The sequence below is a fragment of the Pteronotus mesoamericanus genome, unplaced genomic scaffold (assembly GCF_021234165.1).
Source record: "Pteronotus mesoamericanus isolate MK-2021 breed Mesoamerican mustached bat unplaced genomic scaffold, CSHL_Meso_final contig_228, whole genome shotgun sequence".
Lineage (NCBI taxonomy): Eukaryota > Metazoa > Chordata > Mammalia > Chiroptera > Mormoopidae > Pteronotus > Pteronotus mesoamericanus.
Window position 1 is genome coordinate 172,813 of NW_026555095.1, and position 17,804 is coordinate 190,616.

Sequence of the window (17,804 nt, forward strand, 5' to 3'; positions counted from 1 at the left end):
AATTGCCACCTGAATCTTTTGATTTACTCTTCTGTGGCAACCACTAAGCAGTAGTACTCCTTTATGTTTTACTCCTCGAATCCTGCCTAAGAAAGTGTTTCCCGCAATTACACGTTTTTTTAATGAAAGTGTAGTTAATTATTGCCCTGCAAATTTCTAGGCTTGTCTTCTGAGATGAATTTTCCTGTATTAAGGCAGAAAGAAGGGAGTTCATATTACCTTTTATCTAATTAGCTAGGTAAAGGGATATTTTTAAACCTAAAGCAAAATAAAACATTTATATTAATAAGGAGATATATTTTTCCACTTGATTTCAAGAGTTAGATTACTATAGGCTTTGAGTAAAGTGAAGATTTCCTACGAGGTTTTCATATTTGCTTCATTTATCAATTACCTAATATATCAAGGAGGGCTCTTTTGGTCTTTTTGCAAAGTAGGTATTTTGGTTGCCATTACTTGGAACTGTATAGAATCTGCTTAAAGTTCTTAGGTGAATTTTGTGTCATTGTTTTTGTTGGTTTGTAAAAAGTAGTAACTGGCATAAGGATTTCCAATCCCTCTTCATAGTGCATCTTACCACATCAGACCTCTTAAATTATTTGTTGTTTCCATGCCATTTTACTATACTTCTTTCCTACTGGTAGATAGGAAAGCCCAGCAATGATATATGTTCATCTGTATAAAGCACTTGATTGTTGGTTCATACAAACTCCAGCAATCTCAGGCATCCAGAAACCCAAAATTAACTTTTCCTTGCAGGAAGACTTAATGGTGGGCTATAAATAGAGTGACTATGTAATTTGTCTTCCCATTTAGTAATACTTTTAAATGAAAAAGTAGATGCTATTAGTAATTATTCCGGGGCAATAGATTTAAACCAGGACTCTTTTGGGTAAGCCAGAATGTATGCTTTAAATTACTTACTAATTTATTAATTAAATTTTTAACAGTTTTTTCCTCAGGGATTGAGGTTTTCACTGACTTAAAAGTAAATTATTTTTTTATTTGTGAAATAAAGTATATTCTTCTGTCTTTACATTTAAAAGAGTAATATACTTAAGCACTTTTTTTTTCTGTCACTATTACAACATAAAAGTCAACCATTTAAAGTCCTAAAATTTTTTTCTCAGAATTTGCATTGGCTTAAAACTATGTATAGGAGATTGAATCCTAAATTGTTGCTACTCTGTAAGTACCTGCTACTATGCAGAGATTATGTCACTTTGCCTTATTTTTAAGTATGATAAGTAGTTAATCATGCCTGTGTTTTGCTACTATAATTCCCTATCTTGGTTGTTAAAGACTTGAACACTTGATATTTGGTAATAAATAGACTTTACTTTTCATTGGAATAGTATTATTGGCTTTGATTCCTCTTTAGTAAGTTTTACACTTAACTTTAAAATGCATTAGGGCTACCCTGGCCAGTGTGGCTCAGTTGGTTGGAGTGTCGCCTCATACATCAAAAGATTGGGGGTTCAATTTCCAATTCGAACACATATCTAATCTAGGTTGCAGTTGTGATCACTAGTTGGGGCACATATGGGAGGCAACCAGTTGATGTTTCTCTCTTCCCCCCTACCCTTCCTTTCTCTAAAATCAATAAACATGTTTTAAAATAAATAAAATAAAATAAAATAAAATAAAATAAAATAAAATAAAATAAAAAATAATGCATTAGGGCCCTCCCTGGCTGGGTGGCTCAGTTGGTTGGAGTATCATCCCATACACCCAAAGATTGTGAATTGGATTCCTGGTCAGGGCACATACCTAAGTTGCCAGTTCGATCCTTGGTTGGGACACGTACAGGAAGCAACCAATTGATGTTTCTCTCTCTCTCTTTCTCTCTCTCCCCCTCCCTCCCTCCCTCCCTCCCTCCCCAAACCCCACCAAAATCAATATAAACATATCCTTGGGTGAGGATTTTAAAAAAATTAAAATTCATTAGGAATAGTTTGCTCTCTTTCTGCGTCCTAGATTGTGCAGTCTTTTGCTTGTGATACTCATTCTGTGATGAAAGTAAAATTAGAAAATGTATACAAATATTTTTCAACTTGGGCTACATATTAATAAGCATTTGTTTTCTCTTTAGACGTATGGTCTGCAGGCTGTGTACTGGCTGAGCTGTTGCTAGGACAACCAATATTTCCAGGGGACAGTGGTGTGGATCAATTGGTGGAAATAATCAAGGTGAGAAGGTTTAATTGGAATTCTGAACTAGAAGGAATTTTGTAACTACCACGTGTATACCCGTGAAAAACTTAAGAAATGGAGAAAGCGATCCAAGATCACATAGCAAGTTCAACTATGGAGGAAGTATAAGAACACAGCCTTTCAGATTCTAATTGAGTTATTCTATTTTATGATCCTGTAAAAGCCATTTTGTATATCTGATGCAACAAAGGGATATACCAATTATTTAAATACTTAAAAGCTATAAGATCACTAAAATGTACATAAAGTGAATAAAAGCACAAGCTTATGTCTTTCTATGTACTCTCTGCTCCTAGTACATTGCTGAGCACATAGGAGATACTTGTATTTATTCAATGTATAAATACTTATAAAATGGAAGAGTATATTTATAAAATATACATGTATGAGTAGACCACTGATAGAAGCAGAATTTTGACTCATAGGTTTAATATAATTTTAGTTATTAAGTCTATTAACACTTTTATTAACAACACCAGATGCAAAATATTATTATCTTGGAATTAATATTTTCTCTTAAGAACAGCTAGGGGTGAGATTATAATTGTTATTTTAAATGTAATTTTTAAAAAGTTTTTAATATTTGAGCTCTTACAGAATTTTCTACCTTTTTAAAAAAAAATTTTAAATCTATGCATTTAGACCACTAGATTAGTTCATTCTAAGGTTACAGTTTGGCCAAAGCAGCAATGCTTACTGTCTTTTGGGCTTGATTCTTGATTTTCCAAATGTTTCATAGAAGTGAAAAATTAAAAATCTTAAAGGTCATATAGTAAAATCCTTCATCCAGTATACATACCTTCTTGGTTACATTCCTAAAAGATAGTTTTCCAGTGTTTTCTTGAATACTTCCAGCCATTTGATTGCTATTTTGGGATGCAGTCTGTTCTGTATCTGCACAGCTTGAATTTAGTTCTGTTGTATAGAGCCATACTCCTTGGTAGCCTTTATCAGTTGTACACAGGGCTGTGTTTAAGTTATTTTAAAATCCTTGTACTTCAATCTATAAAAATGTTACTTTTGATAAGATGATTTTGTTAGATATCAGTGTATGCAAGTGTAGTTGAAAAGATCAGTGTATATTCAAGAATAGTCCTTGCTATTCATATAATTTCTTACGGTTTACATCTGAGAACACTATGGTACTTGCAGTTTCTTGGGTTTGTTTTGTTTTGTTGTTTTTTTTTTGGTAACTGTCGTTTAATTTCAAATTGAACCTTTAAACTTTGTTAGACAGATCTACTTCTTTCCTGAATCCCAACTACACTCAGATCTAAATTCAAATATTTTGATATTTTTATTTCCTAAAAAGCTATGTATTCCTTATAATTCAAATTAATATTCTCATATAAGGATTGGCAAACTTTTTTTGTAAAGAGTTAGATAAAATATTTTGGACTTTGTGGGATAAAATGCAAATCATAGAGATATGTGACAGGAGTAAATTTCCACAGGTATTTTAATTGATGGATTTAAAATGTAATAATAACTAAGTACAATTTTTTGTGAGGCAGTCTACTAATTAGTAGAATAGAGTTCTTCTGGGGGCTCTTAACATTTAATAGGGGTTAAAGTTAATGTTCACTGACATCAAATTGATTGCAAATGATTATCTGTAAAGTCAGTTCTTATTTCATGGGCCCTACAAAAACAGAGATTGGGGCATAGTTTCCTGACCCCTGCTCTAATACATTTTGCATTTCTTCTCTCTCCAGGCTTTCACTTGATGAACTCACAGTACAATTCTCTGGGCATGTTGCCATTCTTTTGTCATATATGTTTAGCGTATTAGAATCGTGTCATTTTTCTATTCATTAAAGTTAAGAATTATCATTAATTTTAATAAATTAATACACAATACAGATGAAATTGCTCAGGAAGCTAAGTTCCTCCCATCTGTGATAAGTTGATGTCTCATGCTTGCCATCCTGTCTTTTAAACCTTTACATCCAGAGCTTTTCACTACTTTTTGTCAAGTCCTTGTAATTTAGTGTTCTGCTAATACTGGTTTGTGCTTATTTACTTAATAGATTTTAGTAGAAACCATCAGTTTGTTATTGATGATTCAAGACTTTATTTTCATTTAGGGTTCATTTGTTGCAGGTTGGATCATGATCAATTTGTAGCAGTAGGCCGACTCTTTCACAAAACACTCTTATTTATGTGTTTTCTTGTCATCTTGTATTTATATGTAAGGAATGTAAACATCACCCTACTGTCGTTCCAAGTTAGTGTCTATAAATATTTTGAAAATGATATGAGATAATGGAATTAACACCCCAGGACACTTTGGAATATCCAGCTTCTTGGTCCCTTTTATAGTCCCAAGCATGGCTCCCTGGGAAAGATGAAATATCGATTCTGGTCTACCATCCATTTGGTGACCTGAAGGTATACATTACGTTCAGGCTAATAGACATTGTGTTGTGGGAGTGTGTGTCTATGTGTGAATCTGTCTGTCTTTATTTCATGGAGATTAATAAACATTGTAGGGTGTATGTGTGTGTATGTGTTTAATATGGCTCTAAATCTTGTTGATTCTATATATCTGTTCTTTAAATATTGAGTATCTATGATGTTTCATGGAAAGAAGATTCATAACTAATTCTGATTTCACTGTTCCAGCTTTCCTGGTTTAAGTCATAAGTCAGAGAAGTTGTGCAAGTTAGTTTTCAAAGTTAAATGTTGTTAGACATTTTGTTTTTTAAACATAGTGTCATTACTGCTAATCAGGGCTTCAAGAATTGATTTGAATTTTCCATGAAAGGTCATCTCATAGGTCTCCAATTCTTGATTGTTTTGAGATAATACTCATGAGCTGTTAGTCTTTGCGGTAGTAACTAGGGGATCCACGTTCATCTGTTGGTTCTTGCTCCCCAGCTGTTGGGTTTCTTTTTCTGCTCTCTTTCATTTCTCCTTTGAAAACCTCATGGAGATTCCTCTGAAATATTTGAGGGTAGCTACCCTGACCCCACTAAAATAGATACTCTTCTCTATGAATTGAGTTTATGCAAAAACTTGAGCGATCATATAGCAGACTTAATGAATTTTGTATGTGGTAGACTTGACTGATTATTTTATAAACTTTCTGAGAGGGGACTTTTTTTTATTGTATGTTTCAATATCCAAAGGTACCAAGAAAGTTTTCAATACAAACTTATGTTGAGTTAAGCTGCTAGACCATTGTTCACTCATGAATTTGGAATTATCTGGAAATTAGAAAAATTAGTGTGATTTTTATATATGTTGTTCATAAGTTTTATTGGCTCATATGTCCATGCCAATATTTATAGCATGAGTAAATAGTTTTATAAGCTGAGTGAACTTTATCTCACTCTAGTTAAACTTTTTAATTTCTTCTTCCCTTCCCTCTAATAAGAAGGCTTTTGTGCCCTGGCTGGTGTGGCACAGTTGATTTGAATGCCACTCTGTGAACTAAAGGGTCACTGGTTCTATTCCCAGTCAGGGCATATGCTTAGATTGTGGCCTAGGTCCCCAGTAGGGGGCACACAGGAGGCAATCACACATTGATCACACATCTTTCTCACTCTCTTCCCTCTTAAATAAATAAAACCTTTAAAAAAAAATCTTAATGCAGTTTATTTTAAAACAGCTTTGCAAAATATCTAGAATAAAAATATAAAGTAGAACAGAATTGAAAGTCATGAAAGATCATTTTTAAGCATGAACAACACTTCAGCAGCCAAGATGGAGGTGTAGGTAGATACACTTTGCCTCCTTGCACAACCGAAAGAAGAACAACAACAAATTTAAAAAGAAAAAATAACCAGAACTGCCAGTAAATCACACTGTATGGAAATCCGACAATTTAGGAGCTAAAGAAGAAACATTTATCCAGACCGGTAAGAGGGGCGGTGACGGGCATCCAGAAGGGACAGGATGCGTGGCAAGGCAGTGGCTGGGGGACCAGGCGGTCCCACATTTGTGTGTGGATAAACTGTGAGGAACAGCTGGGAAGCGAGACAGACCACACAATCCAGGGTTCCAGTGTGAGAAAAGAAAGCCTCAGAACCTCCAAAGGTAAAAACCTGTGGGGGTTACAGTGGCAGGAGAAACTCCCAGCCTCACAGGAGAGTCCGTTGGAGAGACCCAAGGGGTCCTAGAACGTACACAAACCTTCCTAACAGGGAATCAGCACCAGAAGGGTCCAGTTTGCTTGTGGGTAGCGGGAAAAATGACTGAAAGCCAGCGGAGAGCCGAGCAAGTGGCATTGTTCCCTCTCGGACCCCTCCCCCACAGGCAGCATCACAACTCAACGACCTGTGTTGCCCCACAGTGGCGAACCCCTAAGGCTCCACCTCTTCCAACGATTTCCAGGGTGCACCAAGATAAAAAAGTATGGCCCAAATGAAAGAACAGATCACAGCTCCAAAAATAGAACTAAGCAATGAACAGATAGCCAACCAATCAGATGCACAGTTCAGAACACTGGTAATCTGGATGCTCTCTGAATTGGTCGAGTATGGTCGCAAAATGGGGGGGAAAACGAATGCTATGCAAAGCAAAATAAGGAAAAATATACAGGGAACCAACAGTAAAGGGAAGGAAACGGACTCAAATCAACGATTGGGAGCAGAAGGAACAGAAAAACATTCAACCAGAACAGAATGAAGAAAAAAGAATTCAAAAAAATGAGGAGAAGCTTAGGAACTCCTGGGTCAACTTTAAACATTCCAACATCCAGATTATAGGAGTGCCAGAAAGAAAAGAAGAAGAGCAAGACATTGAAAACTTACTTGAAAAAATGATGGAGAACTTCCCCAATCTGGCCAAGGAAATAGACTTCTAGGAGATCCAAGAAGCTCAGAGAATCCCAAAGAAGTTGGACCCAAGGAAGCACACCAAGGCACACCATAATTAGTAAGTTACCCAAGATTAAAAATAAGGAGAGGTTCTTTAAAGCAGCAAGAGAAGAGGAGAGAGTTACCTACAAAAGAGTTCACATAAGACTATCAGCTGATTTCTCAAAAGAAAACAAATAGGCAAGAAGGGGTTGGAAAGAAGTATTCAAAGTCATGAAAGGCAGGGACCTACATCCAAGATTACTCTATCTGGCAAAGCTCTCATTTAGAGTGGAAGGGCAGATGAAGTGCTTCCCAGATAAGGTCATGTTAAAGGAGTTTATCATCACCAAGCCCTTCTTTTATAAAATGTTAAAGGGTCTTATCTAAGAAAAAGAAGATCAGAAACTATGAACTGTAAAACACAGAGGTGGGGGAGGGGGAAGAATGGGGAAATAGGTACAGGGAATAAGCAGCATAAAGTGTAGGTACAAAATAGGCAGGAGGAGGTTAAGAATAGTGTAGGAAATGGAGAAGCCAAAGAACTTACATGTATAACCCATGCCATGAGCTTAGGGTCCGGGGCAATGCTGGGGAGTAGGGCAGTGTAGGGTGGAAGAGAATAAAGGGGAGAAAAAAAAATGCAACAACTGTAATAGCATAATCAATGAAATATATATTAAACACTTCATCTTCTGAGATTTATTTCTTATAGGATTATGAGATCAACATTTCATTATGCTGATAACCTATGAATATGCAAAAGTGCTTGGATTTCAAAGGATTTGTACAAAGAGAAATTCTATTAGGAACTGCTCAAAAAGAAGGTTTTTTTTCTTAGTTTTTTTCCTAACATACTAAAATAATCTCAAGAATTACCTGATGTGGGTTCAGATACCTGGTAAAAAAAAAAAAAATTAAACATTTTGGGACAACCTCTACCAGGAATATTACAAACACAGGTTTAGTGACATAGCATTGCCCTTTGGCGCATTTGCCATCAGTCACATCAGTGTGGTTATTTGGAAAAGAGAGTATTCTGAATGCTTAGAGAAAGTGTATTTTTTTAAAGATGATTGCTTTTAAAATAACTTCATGTGCTCAATAGAGAAGACTGAGAAAACACACAGAAAAACATAGGAAAAACAAAAGCAATTACTGTTCTGGCATGACATGAAAAATAACCTCTACAAATATTTTTACATACTTTTCTATGCATATGTATGTTTAAATGAAACTGCTGTCTGTTTTGTAGACTTTTTACTAAATAATTTGTACTTCTCACATGAAGTGTATTTTGACTACGTGATTTCTAATGACTGCATAGATTCTGTTATTTGATTATATCCTGAACTACATCATTGATTCTGAGAATATCTAGAAAGTGATACATTATTGTAATGTCTCTCAAAGGTTTGATTATTAATTTACGTGACAGTGCCCCGCAAATTCCATGGATGAAGTTGACTCAATCTGGGAAGTTGTGGGCCTGGGAATACTGGAGGTTTTACTAGTAGTTTCTTTTCCCCCTCCAAATTTTATAACATAAATTTCAAGTGAGGAAAGGTAAGCTTCAGTCCAGAGCTCAACTTCTGGATTAAATATCACAAAACCAAGAGTTTGGGAAAACCAACCATTTTGTAGAATTTCAGGTTTTTAAATGCAATAATGTTCCTAGAGATATGCTTTAATTTAGTCCATGAACATTTACTTATGCTTAGTAATGATTTGTCCATTGCTTTATGATGGAAGAGTTAGTAGCTTTTTAAATTTGAATGTATATTTAGAAAAACATGACAAACATATAGCTACTTAAATTATTTGCAGTAAAAAAGTGTTATAAGGCAATTAGTTTATCTTATAAAATAACTTTTGTAAACTATTGTTTAATTTTCTCAGCAATAGTTACTCAATTTAGATATTGTGTACCTAGCTCTTACATCACTAAGAGCTAGTAAAACCTTATCTCTAGCAAGGACTTGAAGAATTTAAAAGTAAGTAAGAAGATCCAAATAATCTTTTCATTGTTATTACAGTTAAGTAGATAGACTTCATTTCTTATGAAGCCTGTCAATAGAAAAAAAAGGGGAGGGGGACGAGATTTAGCAGTGGAGAGTAATGGGATCACGGGGAAAGGTAAAAGAGAGGATTTTCACTTTTCACTGTTCTGCGATACTGATTTTTTTAAACAATCATCTGTATTTTTGTTTTTGTCTTTGCAATTATGGTAACTATGAAAAACTAGATGCTTTCAACTATTTTGTGCCAGAATCTTTTGTTAGTAAAGTTGAGGACCCCCAATTTGTCATAGATGTTTGTCATAGAAAATAATTATTTTCTTAGTCTTCCAATTTGACTGGTGACTGTTTGCAATATAATTTAGACTAAGAGTTCAGTGATTACCTGGCTCCTCAGAAGTCTGCATTTTCAAATACTGGGAAACTACTGCTAATTACAAAGCTGCCACTTAGTGAGACTTTACTCTGTACCAGTCAGTGGGCTAAGCATTTTATAGATTACCACATTTAATCCTAGGAAAAGGATGATTACTACCACCACCATATTTGGGAGAGGTTCATGGTAGGAAAACCCTTTCTGACGCTTTAGGTTTGGTTTCTTCTACTAATGGAGTGTTGTAGATCTCCAAAACTGGGAAAGACAGTATGATCCTTTATGTCAACCTGATATCCAGAACTTATTCAGTCATATTTATTAAATGTTAGTGTTTGTAAAAAGTGACCATAAACTGAAGGTAACAGCCTTAAAATCTTACTGTAATGAATATACAGAGGTTTGCAAAAGCAGGTTTACAGTTGTAATACAAATAAGTGATAATACAAGAATAAACTCTTGTTTCACATAAATTGTTAAGCTACTTTTGCCCACCCCTGTAGAATGAATTTGACATGTCTTTGGGCTAAGTTTTATTGTGCTTCATCTAAAGTAATCAAGGTTATAGTGGTGGATTTCTTTGCTTTCAATAGCTCAGCCTTATTTTTACCATCTTAGTTTGACAGACATTTTAGATTTTCAGTTGTCCTATGTCCATATTATGGTTTGTTCAGCATCTGTGTGCTTACACTCTTTTTCCAGCTTATCATTGTCATTATCAAATAGTCTCAGAGAGAGATATAAGATAGTAATTAAATCAGTTTAATAAGTATACTTTTTCCCCCTAAGGTTTCTGATACATCAGTGATGTATCTTTGCTAACATGCATTTGGAGTTTGATCATGTGTTACCTAGCGACGTTTCCTCTGCTGTCATATTATAGAGCTTGTGTGTTAGTAACAGCCTGCAAGGACAGCATATTACACTTTTATCTTCTCACTCCCCAGAACATGTATGTACACCTCATTATACATTGTGGTACTGATTTTCACTTGTAATATATATTATATATAATATATAAACTAAATATTTGTTTAATTTATTTTTATTTTTATTTTTTCCATGGTCATTGCTGACTTAGAGAAGCAACTTTTAATACCTTTTGGATCATGGACTATTTTGAAAATCTATTCATAGCATGGACTCTCCTCCAGAAAAACAATACATGCCAGAATTTTGCACTGATGTGAGGTGATCCTTGGGCTTTCTGAAGCTCATCCAGGAACGGAACCCTAGGTTAAGGGTTAAGCTTTGGCTACACATAGCTGGATTGCTGAAGTTTGGCGACCTCTGGTGTTGAACTATTAGAAAGGAAGGCTGTGAAAGAAATCCTTGTATTTATGTCATAGCTTTTGTCAGATTCTTGGCTTCCTTTTATTTCTTTTAAGAAATAAAGTGTCTTGGTAAATTGGTAACTAAATGGAAGAATGACAAAAAATGTTAAAACAAGCGTGAAGGGGGCTGATACAAATGAAACAATTAATTTAATCATAAGGGATGTACAGCATCCCCAAAGGGACGTGCAGGCTAATCTCTGATTATTTTGGTTTTTCCAGCCATACCACCCCCGCCCCCATGATCTAAGATGGTGGACCAAAGAATAGGCGCATTTATTTATTCATTGTAATAAGTGGAAAGGTCTTACTCTTAACAATAGATGATTGAAAATATATACTATTGCCAATAGTGTGATGATCGCAACAGTCTCCTGCTTTTTTCCTTTTTTTTAAATTGTGCGAGATACCATACTTACAGAAAAGTGCATAAAACATTTGTGCAGTTTCATTTCCTATAAGTCAGGCATCCCCAACCTTTTTGGCACCACGGACTGGAGCTTAGGTGAACTTCGCTCCCCCACTGTGGAATGGGGGATGGGCCCAGAGCCTGTGGGTGGGGTGGAGGTGGAATGGAGCGACAGGAGGCAGAGCTCAGGTGAGCTTTTCTTGTGGACCAGTAAGGGCCCTGGGGGTTGGGGACCCCTGCTGTAAGTCATAGAGGAACTCAGTTTTTAGGAAATCCAGAAGCAAGGTTTTTTAAGTATATCCTGAGTTTAAAACTTTTGGAAAAAGTTTTTGGAAAAATTAGTTTTCCATCTCTTAAAATTCATGAGAACCCTAAAACTTCTTTTGTGTCTGAAATGATGAGGTCCACATCAAACATCCTTTTTTGTTGGTACAGTGAAAAGGTACAACAATTACACTACTTCACAGGCTCCAAACATAGTATATAATTCAGCTGGAGTAATTCAGGTAGGAATACACTCTGTACCTAATAAAAAACTTAATGTAAAACCTAAAGGTATACTCAAAAAGTAGAAATAGGATAGTCTGTTTGTTTAAATGTCTTATGTTTGTGGTTTTGATGCATTCACAATCTTTGCTCTTCATAATCCTCTTCAACCTCTAAGTTTGCCATTCATCTATTACCTACTTTTTATTCTGTTACTACTCAGCTGTTACAGTTATCCACATTCTCCTGTTTTCTACGTCATACCTGGCATGCAAAATGTGCTTCTAACTCATTTGCCTCCTAGATTCCTTAAATGAAATCAACTCTTGTCTTGCCTTTCAGAACCCTTTTTTAATCCCTTCCTGACTCCTGTGTACTGTAGCACTTCAACCTCACACAAAATCTGTACTTATTTTGTTGTATTGGTTTTGACTGATTGTAGTTGATTTATGTACAAGTCTCTCTGCCCTGGAGCTCCTTGAAGGTAGGAACTCAATAAATGTTTTTAATGAGTGAATAAGAGGCTGAAAAAAAAAAAGTTTTTAAGTGCCTCTCAATTATGTCTTACCTTTGCATTGTTACATTCTTTTGCACCTTAGGTTATATCTTTGCTTTCTCAAAGAATATATATAGTCTTTTATATATAACTTAGACACAAAAGAAGTTTTAAGGTTCTCATGAATTTTAAGAGATGGAAGACTATAAAATAATTTTGATTTAAGGATTTGATAGACTGATATTTTTAATGGTAGCCCTAAAAGAAGAAGGATAAACATCTGGTTGTGTTTAGTGTAGTGAAGGCATCACAAATTACATAATGGCGTATTGTTTTCCTTTTTAAATTAACTTCATAGAGATATAATTTATGTGCAATAAAATGTAGCCACTTTAAGTGTACAGTTTAATGAGTTTTGACCAACATATATAACCACCATCTTGGTCAAGATTGAAAGAAAACATTTCTATCACCCCAAAAGTATTTGTGTTCAGCCTGGGTGACCAAGAATCCTAGTGTGCCCGAAACTGAGGGATTTGCAAGGACAGTCACAGGTAACTAAACTGGAATAGTTGATCACCCTTTTCATGCCCCTTAACAGCCAGCCTCCCATCTTCTGTCTCTGGTGACCGTTGGTCTGCTTTCTGTCATTACAAACTAGTTTTTTTCTATTCTAGAATTTCATATGAATGGAATCATATAATATGTTTCTTTTGTATCTGGCTTCTTTTTTTGTTGTTGTTCAAGATCATGGTTTTGATATTTATCCATGTTGTTTCTTTTGTCACCTATACCACTTTATGCTGAATTGTACTCTGTTGTATATATCACACTTTATTTATCTATTCACCTGTGGGTGGACATTTGACTTGTTTGTGGTTTTTCGTTATGAGCAAAGCTGTATGAACATTTACAAGTATTTTTGCAGGCACATTTTTATTTCTCTTCAGTAAAGAACTAGAACTAAAATATTGTACTAGCAATATGATAAGTGTATGTTAACTTTATAAGAAATTACCAAAATGTTCTCCAAAACACTTTTACTATTTTTCACTCCTGCCAACAACATGAGATTTCAGTGTTCTACATTCTCACCAACACATGGTATTCACCGTAATTTTAAGTTTAGAGTTAAAATTACCTTTGTCATTAAGAAATGTCCCTCTTTGTGTTTGATTCCCTTGTCCTAAAGTCTGCATTTTCTGATATTAATGTAGGTACTCCATCTTTCTTATGATTCATGTTTATATGGTATATCTTTCTGCATTCTTACCTATGAGTCTTTATATTTAAAGTTCATTTCTTATGGTAGTATATATTTAGGTCTTTGTTTTTTATTGAGTCTGACAATTTCTGCCTTTTAATTAGAGCATTTAGACCATTAATATTTGTGTAATTATTAATATAGTTAGGTTTAAGTATTCGACCTCGACATTTTCCTTTTTATTCCATTTACTTATTATACATTATGGATATAGTGAGTTTTTTAAATTTCCCGTATTGATCTTTTAAATTAAATTTATTGGGACAACATTGGTTGATAGGATCATAGAGGTTTTAATTGTACATTTCTCTGATACATGATCTGCATATTGCATTGCCTGCCCACCACCCAAACTCAAATCACCTTCCATCACACTGTATTTGGTCCACTTTACCCTTTATTACTCCCCTACCCCCATCAGCTGTACCTCCTTGCATTTATTCTAAGATTGAACAACCTCTAATAAATTGCAACAGTTGGCATCTTTACTTTATCCTAGTCTACAAATAATAACATATTACTTTACATATGGAGTAAGAAACTTAGAACAGTAGAGTTGCATTTTCCCTTCCTGTCCATTGTGCTATTGTTACCGTGTTTTACTTCTACAATACTTTTACAATAATTGAAATACTTTCTTCTAAGAAATTTAAAAGCAAGAGGGGAATGTAACACATTTAGTCACATAGTTACCATTTTTGGCAGTCTTTATTCCTTTGTGTAGATATGAATGCCCGTTCGGAATACTTTTCTTTCATTCTGAAATACTTTCTGAAGTGTAAATCTCCTGGAGGCAAACTCAACCAGCTTTTCTTTGTCTTTCGAAGGACATTTTTGTTACTGGATATAGGATCTTTTTAATTTCCAGCTTTTCTTTTATTCTTTAGAAAGGTGTCTGTTTTCTTTTTGTTAACATTGTATCTGATGAGGATTCAGCCATCATTTTTATTGTTGTAAAATACCTTTATATAGTAAGTCTTTTTGCTTGGGAAAGATTTTCCATTTTATCGGTGGCCTTTATTGGTTGATTGTGATTTGGTGTGATATTTTTTAATTTATACTGCTTGATAATCATTGAGCCTTTTATTGAATTTTCACAAGATAGTTTTTATGCATCTGTTCCCCCAAACCCCCTTTTCAGACTTTATTTCACATGTACATATGTTGTTCTAGCTTTTTGTTTACATCCATGCTTCAACTTTGATAGTTTTTTTTATTTTTATCACAAATAATTACTCTTTAATCAAAGAGTAATGCATCTTTACAGACTCTTTAATATATTATACATTAAGATGTCAATATTTAATTCTTACATCTCCAAGTACGTAGAATTTTATTGTATTTTTTTCTCATTACTATGTACACCCTTTATACCCTCTTCCACTTCTACCCACCCTGTCCCCCTCCCCACAATCACTACACTGTTGTCCATGTCCATGAATCCTTTTCCTTTTTTGCTTGGTCCCTCAAACCTCCTATCCTACCCCTTACCCCCCACCCCACTAGAGCTGTCAGCCTGCTCTCTATGAGCCTGTCTCTATTTTGCTCATTACACCAGTTTGTTTATTACATCCACATATGAGTGAAATCATACAGTATTTGTCTTTCTCCAGCTGGCTTATTGGATTTAACGTAATGTTCACCAGGTCCATCCATGCCATCACAAACAGTAATATATTCTTCTTTTTATGGCCAAGGAATATTCCATTGTGTAAGTGTAATGGAGCTTTTCTAACCACTCATCTACTGATGGATACTTGGGTTGCCTCCAAATCTTGGCTATTGTAAATAACACTGCAGTGAACATACACCAGTGTTTCCATTTGTTTGAATTAGTGTTTTGGGTCTGTTTGGGTAAATTCCCAGAAGTGGAATCCCTGAGTCATAAGGTAGTAACATTTTTAATTTTTTTGAGGTAACTCCATACTGCTTTCCACGAACGGCTGCACTAGTCTACATTCCCACCAACAGTGCACAAGGGTTCCCTTTTCTCCCATCCCTGCCAGAACTTGTTTGTTGATTTATTGATGATAACCATTCTGACCAGTGTGAGGTGATATCTCATTATGATTTTAGTTTGCATTTCTCTGATAATTAGTAACATTGAACATTTTTTCATATGTCTGTTAGCCATCTCTATGTCCTCTTCAGAGAAGTGTCTATTCAGGTCCTTTCCCCATTTTTTTAATTGGATTGTTTGGGGTTTTTGGTATTGAGTTTTACAAGGTTTTTACAGATTTTGGGTATTAACCCCTTATTATATGTATTACTGATGAATATGTTCTCCCATTCAGTGGATTGTCTTTATTTTGTTGATGGTTTCCTTTTCTGTGCAAAATATTTTTAGTTTGATGTAGTCCCGTTTTGTTTTGTTTTTTCTTTTGTTTCCCTTGCTGGGAGAGAGAGATCAGAAAACAATATTGCTACAAGCAGCATCAGAGATTTTACTGCCTTTGTTTTCGTCTTTAATTTTTTTTTGGTTTTGAGCCTAACATTTAAAGTCTTCAATCCATTTTGAAGTTATTTGTGTGTGTGGTGTAAAAAGGTGGTCTAGTTTCACTTTTCTTTACGTATCTGTCAAATTTAAACTTTCTTTAGCCCATTGTATGTGGTTGCTTCCTCTGTCAACAATTAATTGACTTCTAAAGGATCTTTTTCTGGGCTCTCTATTCTGTTTCAGTAATCTATGTGTCTGTTTTTAAGCCAGTACCATGCTGTTTTGAGTACAGTGGCCGTATAGAATAGTTTCATTAAAGATAGTGTAATTCCTCCAACTTCATTCTCCCTTCTTAAGATCACTGTTGCTATTCAGGGTCTTCTGTGGTTCCATATAATTTTTGAAATATTTGTTCTAGCCCTGGCTGGTGTGGCTCAGTGGATTGAGTGTCAGCCTGCGAGCCAATAGGTCGCTGGTTCGATTTCCAGTCAGGGCACATGCCTGGGTTGCAGGCCAGGTCCCCAGTTCAGGGCGTGTGAGTGGCAAACAATTGATGTATCTCTCCAACATCAATGTTTCTCTCCCTTTCTTTCTCCCTCTCTTCCCCTCTCTAAAAATAAAATATTTAAAAAGAAATATTTGTTCTAGTTCTGTGAGATACGTCATTGGTATCTTGATAAGAATGTGTTGAATGTATAGATTGCTTTGGGTAGCATGGGCTTCTAAATGATGTTAATTCTTCCTATCCATGAAAATGGTGTGTGCTTCTACTTATTTCTATCTTCTTCAGTTTCTTTCTTCAGTGTCTTATACTATTCTGAATACAGGTTTTTTCCATCCTTGGTTAAACTTATTTCTAGGTATATTGCTATTTTTGAAGCAATTGCGAATGGGATTACTTTCTTAATTAATTTACCAGTTCTGGTAATTTCTTGGTGGAATCGTTATGGTTCTCAAAATATAGTGTCATGGCATTTGCAAATAATGATAGTTTTACTTATTCCTTTCTAATTTGAAAGCTTTTTTTTTTCCCATTCTTCTTGCCTGATTGCTGTGGCTAGGACTTCCAGTAGGGTGTTAAATAAGAAAAGTGAAAGCAAACATCCCTGGTTTGTTCCCAATCTTATGGGGAAGGCTTGTAGTTTTTGCCCATTGAGTATGATGCTGACAGTGGGTTTGTTAATATATATCCTTTATTATGTTGAGGTATGTTCCCTCTATTCCCACTTTGCTGAGAGTTTTTATCATATATAAATGGGTGCTGTACTTTATCAAATGCTTTTTCTGCATCTGTTGATATGATCATGTGCTTTTACCCTTCATTTTTATTGCATGGTGTATCATAGTATTTGATTTGCTAATGTTGTACTAATTTTGCATCCCTGGAACAAATCCCACTTAATCATGGTGTATGATCTTTTGCATGCATTGCTGTATTTGGTTTGCTAATATTTTGTTGAAGATTTTAGTGTCTTATGTTCATCAGGGATATTGGCCTATAATTTTCTTTCTTTGTAGTGTCTTCATCTGGTTCTGGAATTAGGATAATGCTGGCCTCGTAAAATGAGTTTGGAAGTCTCCCTGCCACTTGAATTTTATGAAATAGTTTGAGAAGAAGAGGTGTTAGTTCTTGTTGGAATGTTTGGTAAAATTCACCTGTGAAGCTGTCAGGTCCAGGGCTTTTGTTTGCTGGGAGTTTTTTTATTACTCCTTCAATTTCACAAGGTTTAATCTGTCTATTCACATTCTCTCATTCTTCCTGATTTAGTTTTTGGAAGATGCTGTGTTTCTAGGAATTTATCCATTTCATCTAGGTTGTCCAATTTGTTGGAATATAGTTCTTTGTATTATTTTCTTAAAATCTTTTGTTTTTCTCTGGAGTCAGTTATTTTTTCTCTTTCGTTTCTGATTTTATTTATTTGGGTGTCTCTTTTTCTTGATGAGTCTGGTTAAAGATTTGTCAGTCTTGTT

General features: G+C 35.0%; 1 protein-coding gene across 4 annotated transcripts in view; it reads left to right on the top strand.

Moving 5' to 3' along the window:
* GSK3B (glycogen synthase kinase 3 beta) overlaps nt 1–17,804 on the top strand; it is a 202,529-nt gene that overhangs the window by 128,509 nt on the left and 56,216 nt on the right. For all 4 annotated transcript variants that reach the window (XM_054572302.1, XM_054572303.1, XM_054572304.1 and 1 more), the window contains one exon: nt 2,093–2,190. In XM_054572302.1, coding sequence (XP_054428277.1) covers nt 2,093–2,190 — 98 coding nt within the window. The remainder of the gene's footprint in view (nt 1–2,092; nt 2,191–17,804) is intronic.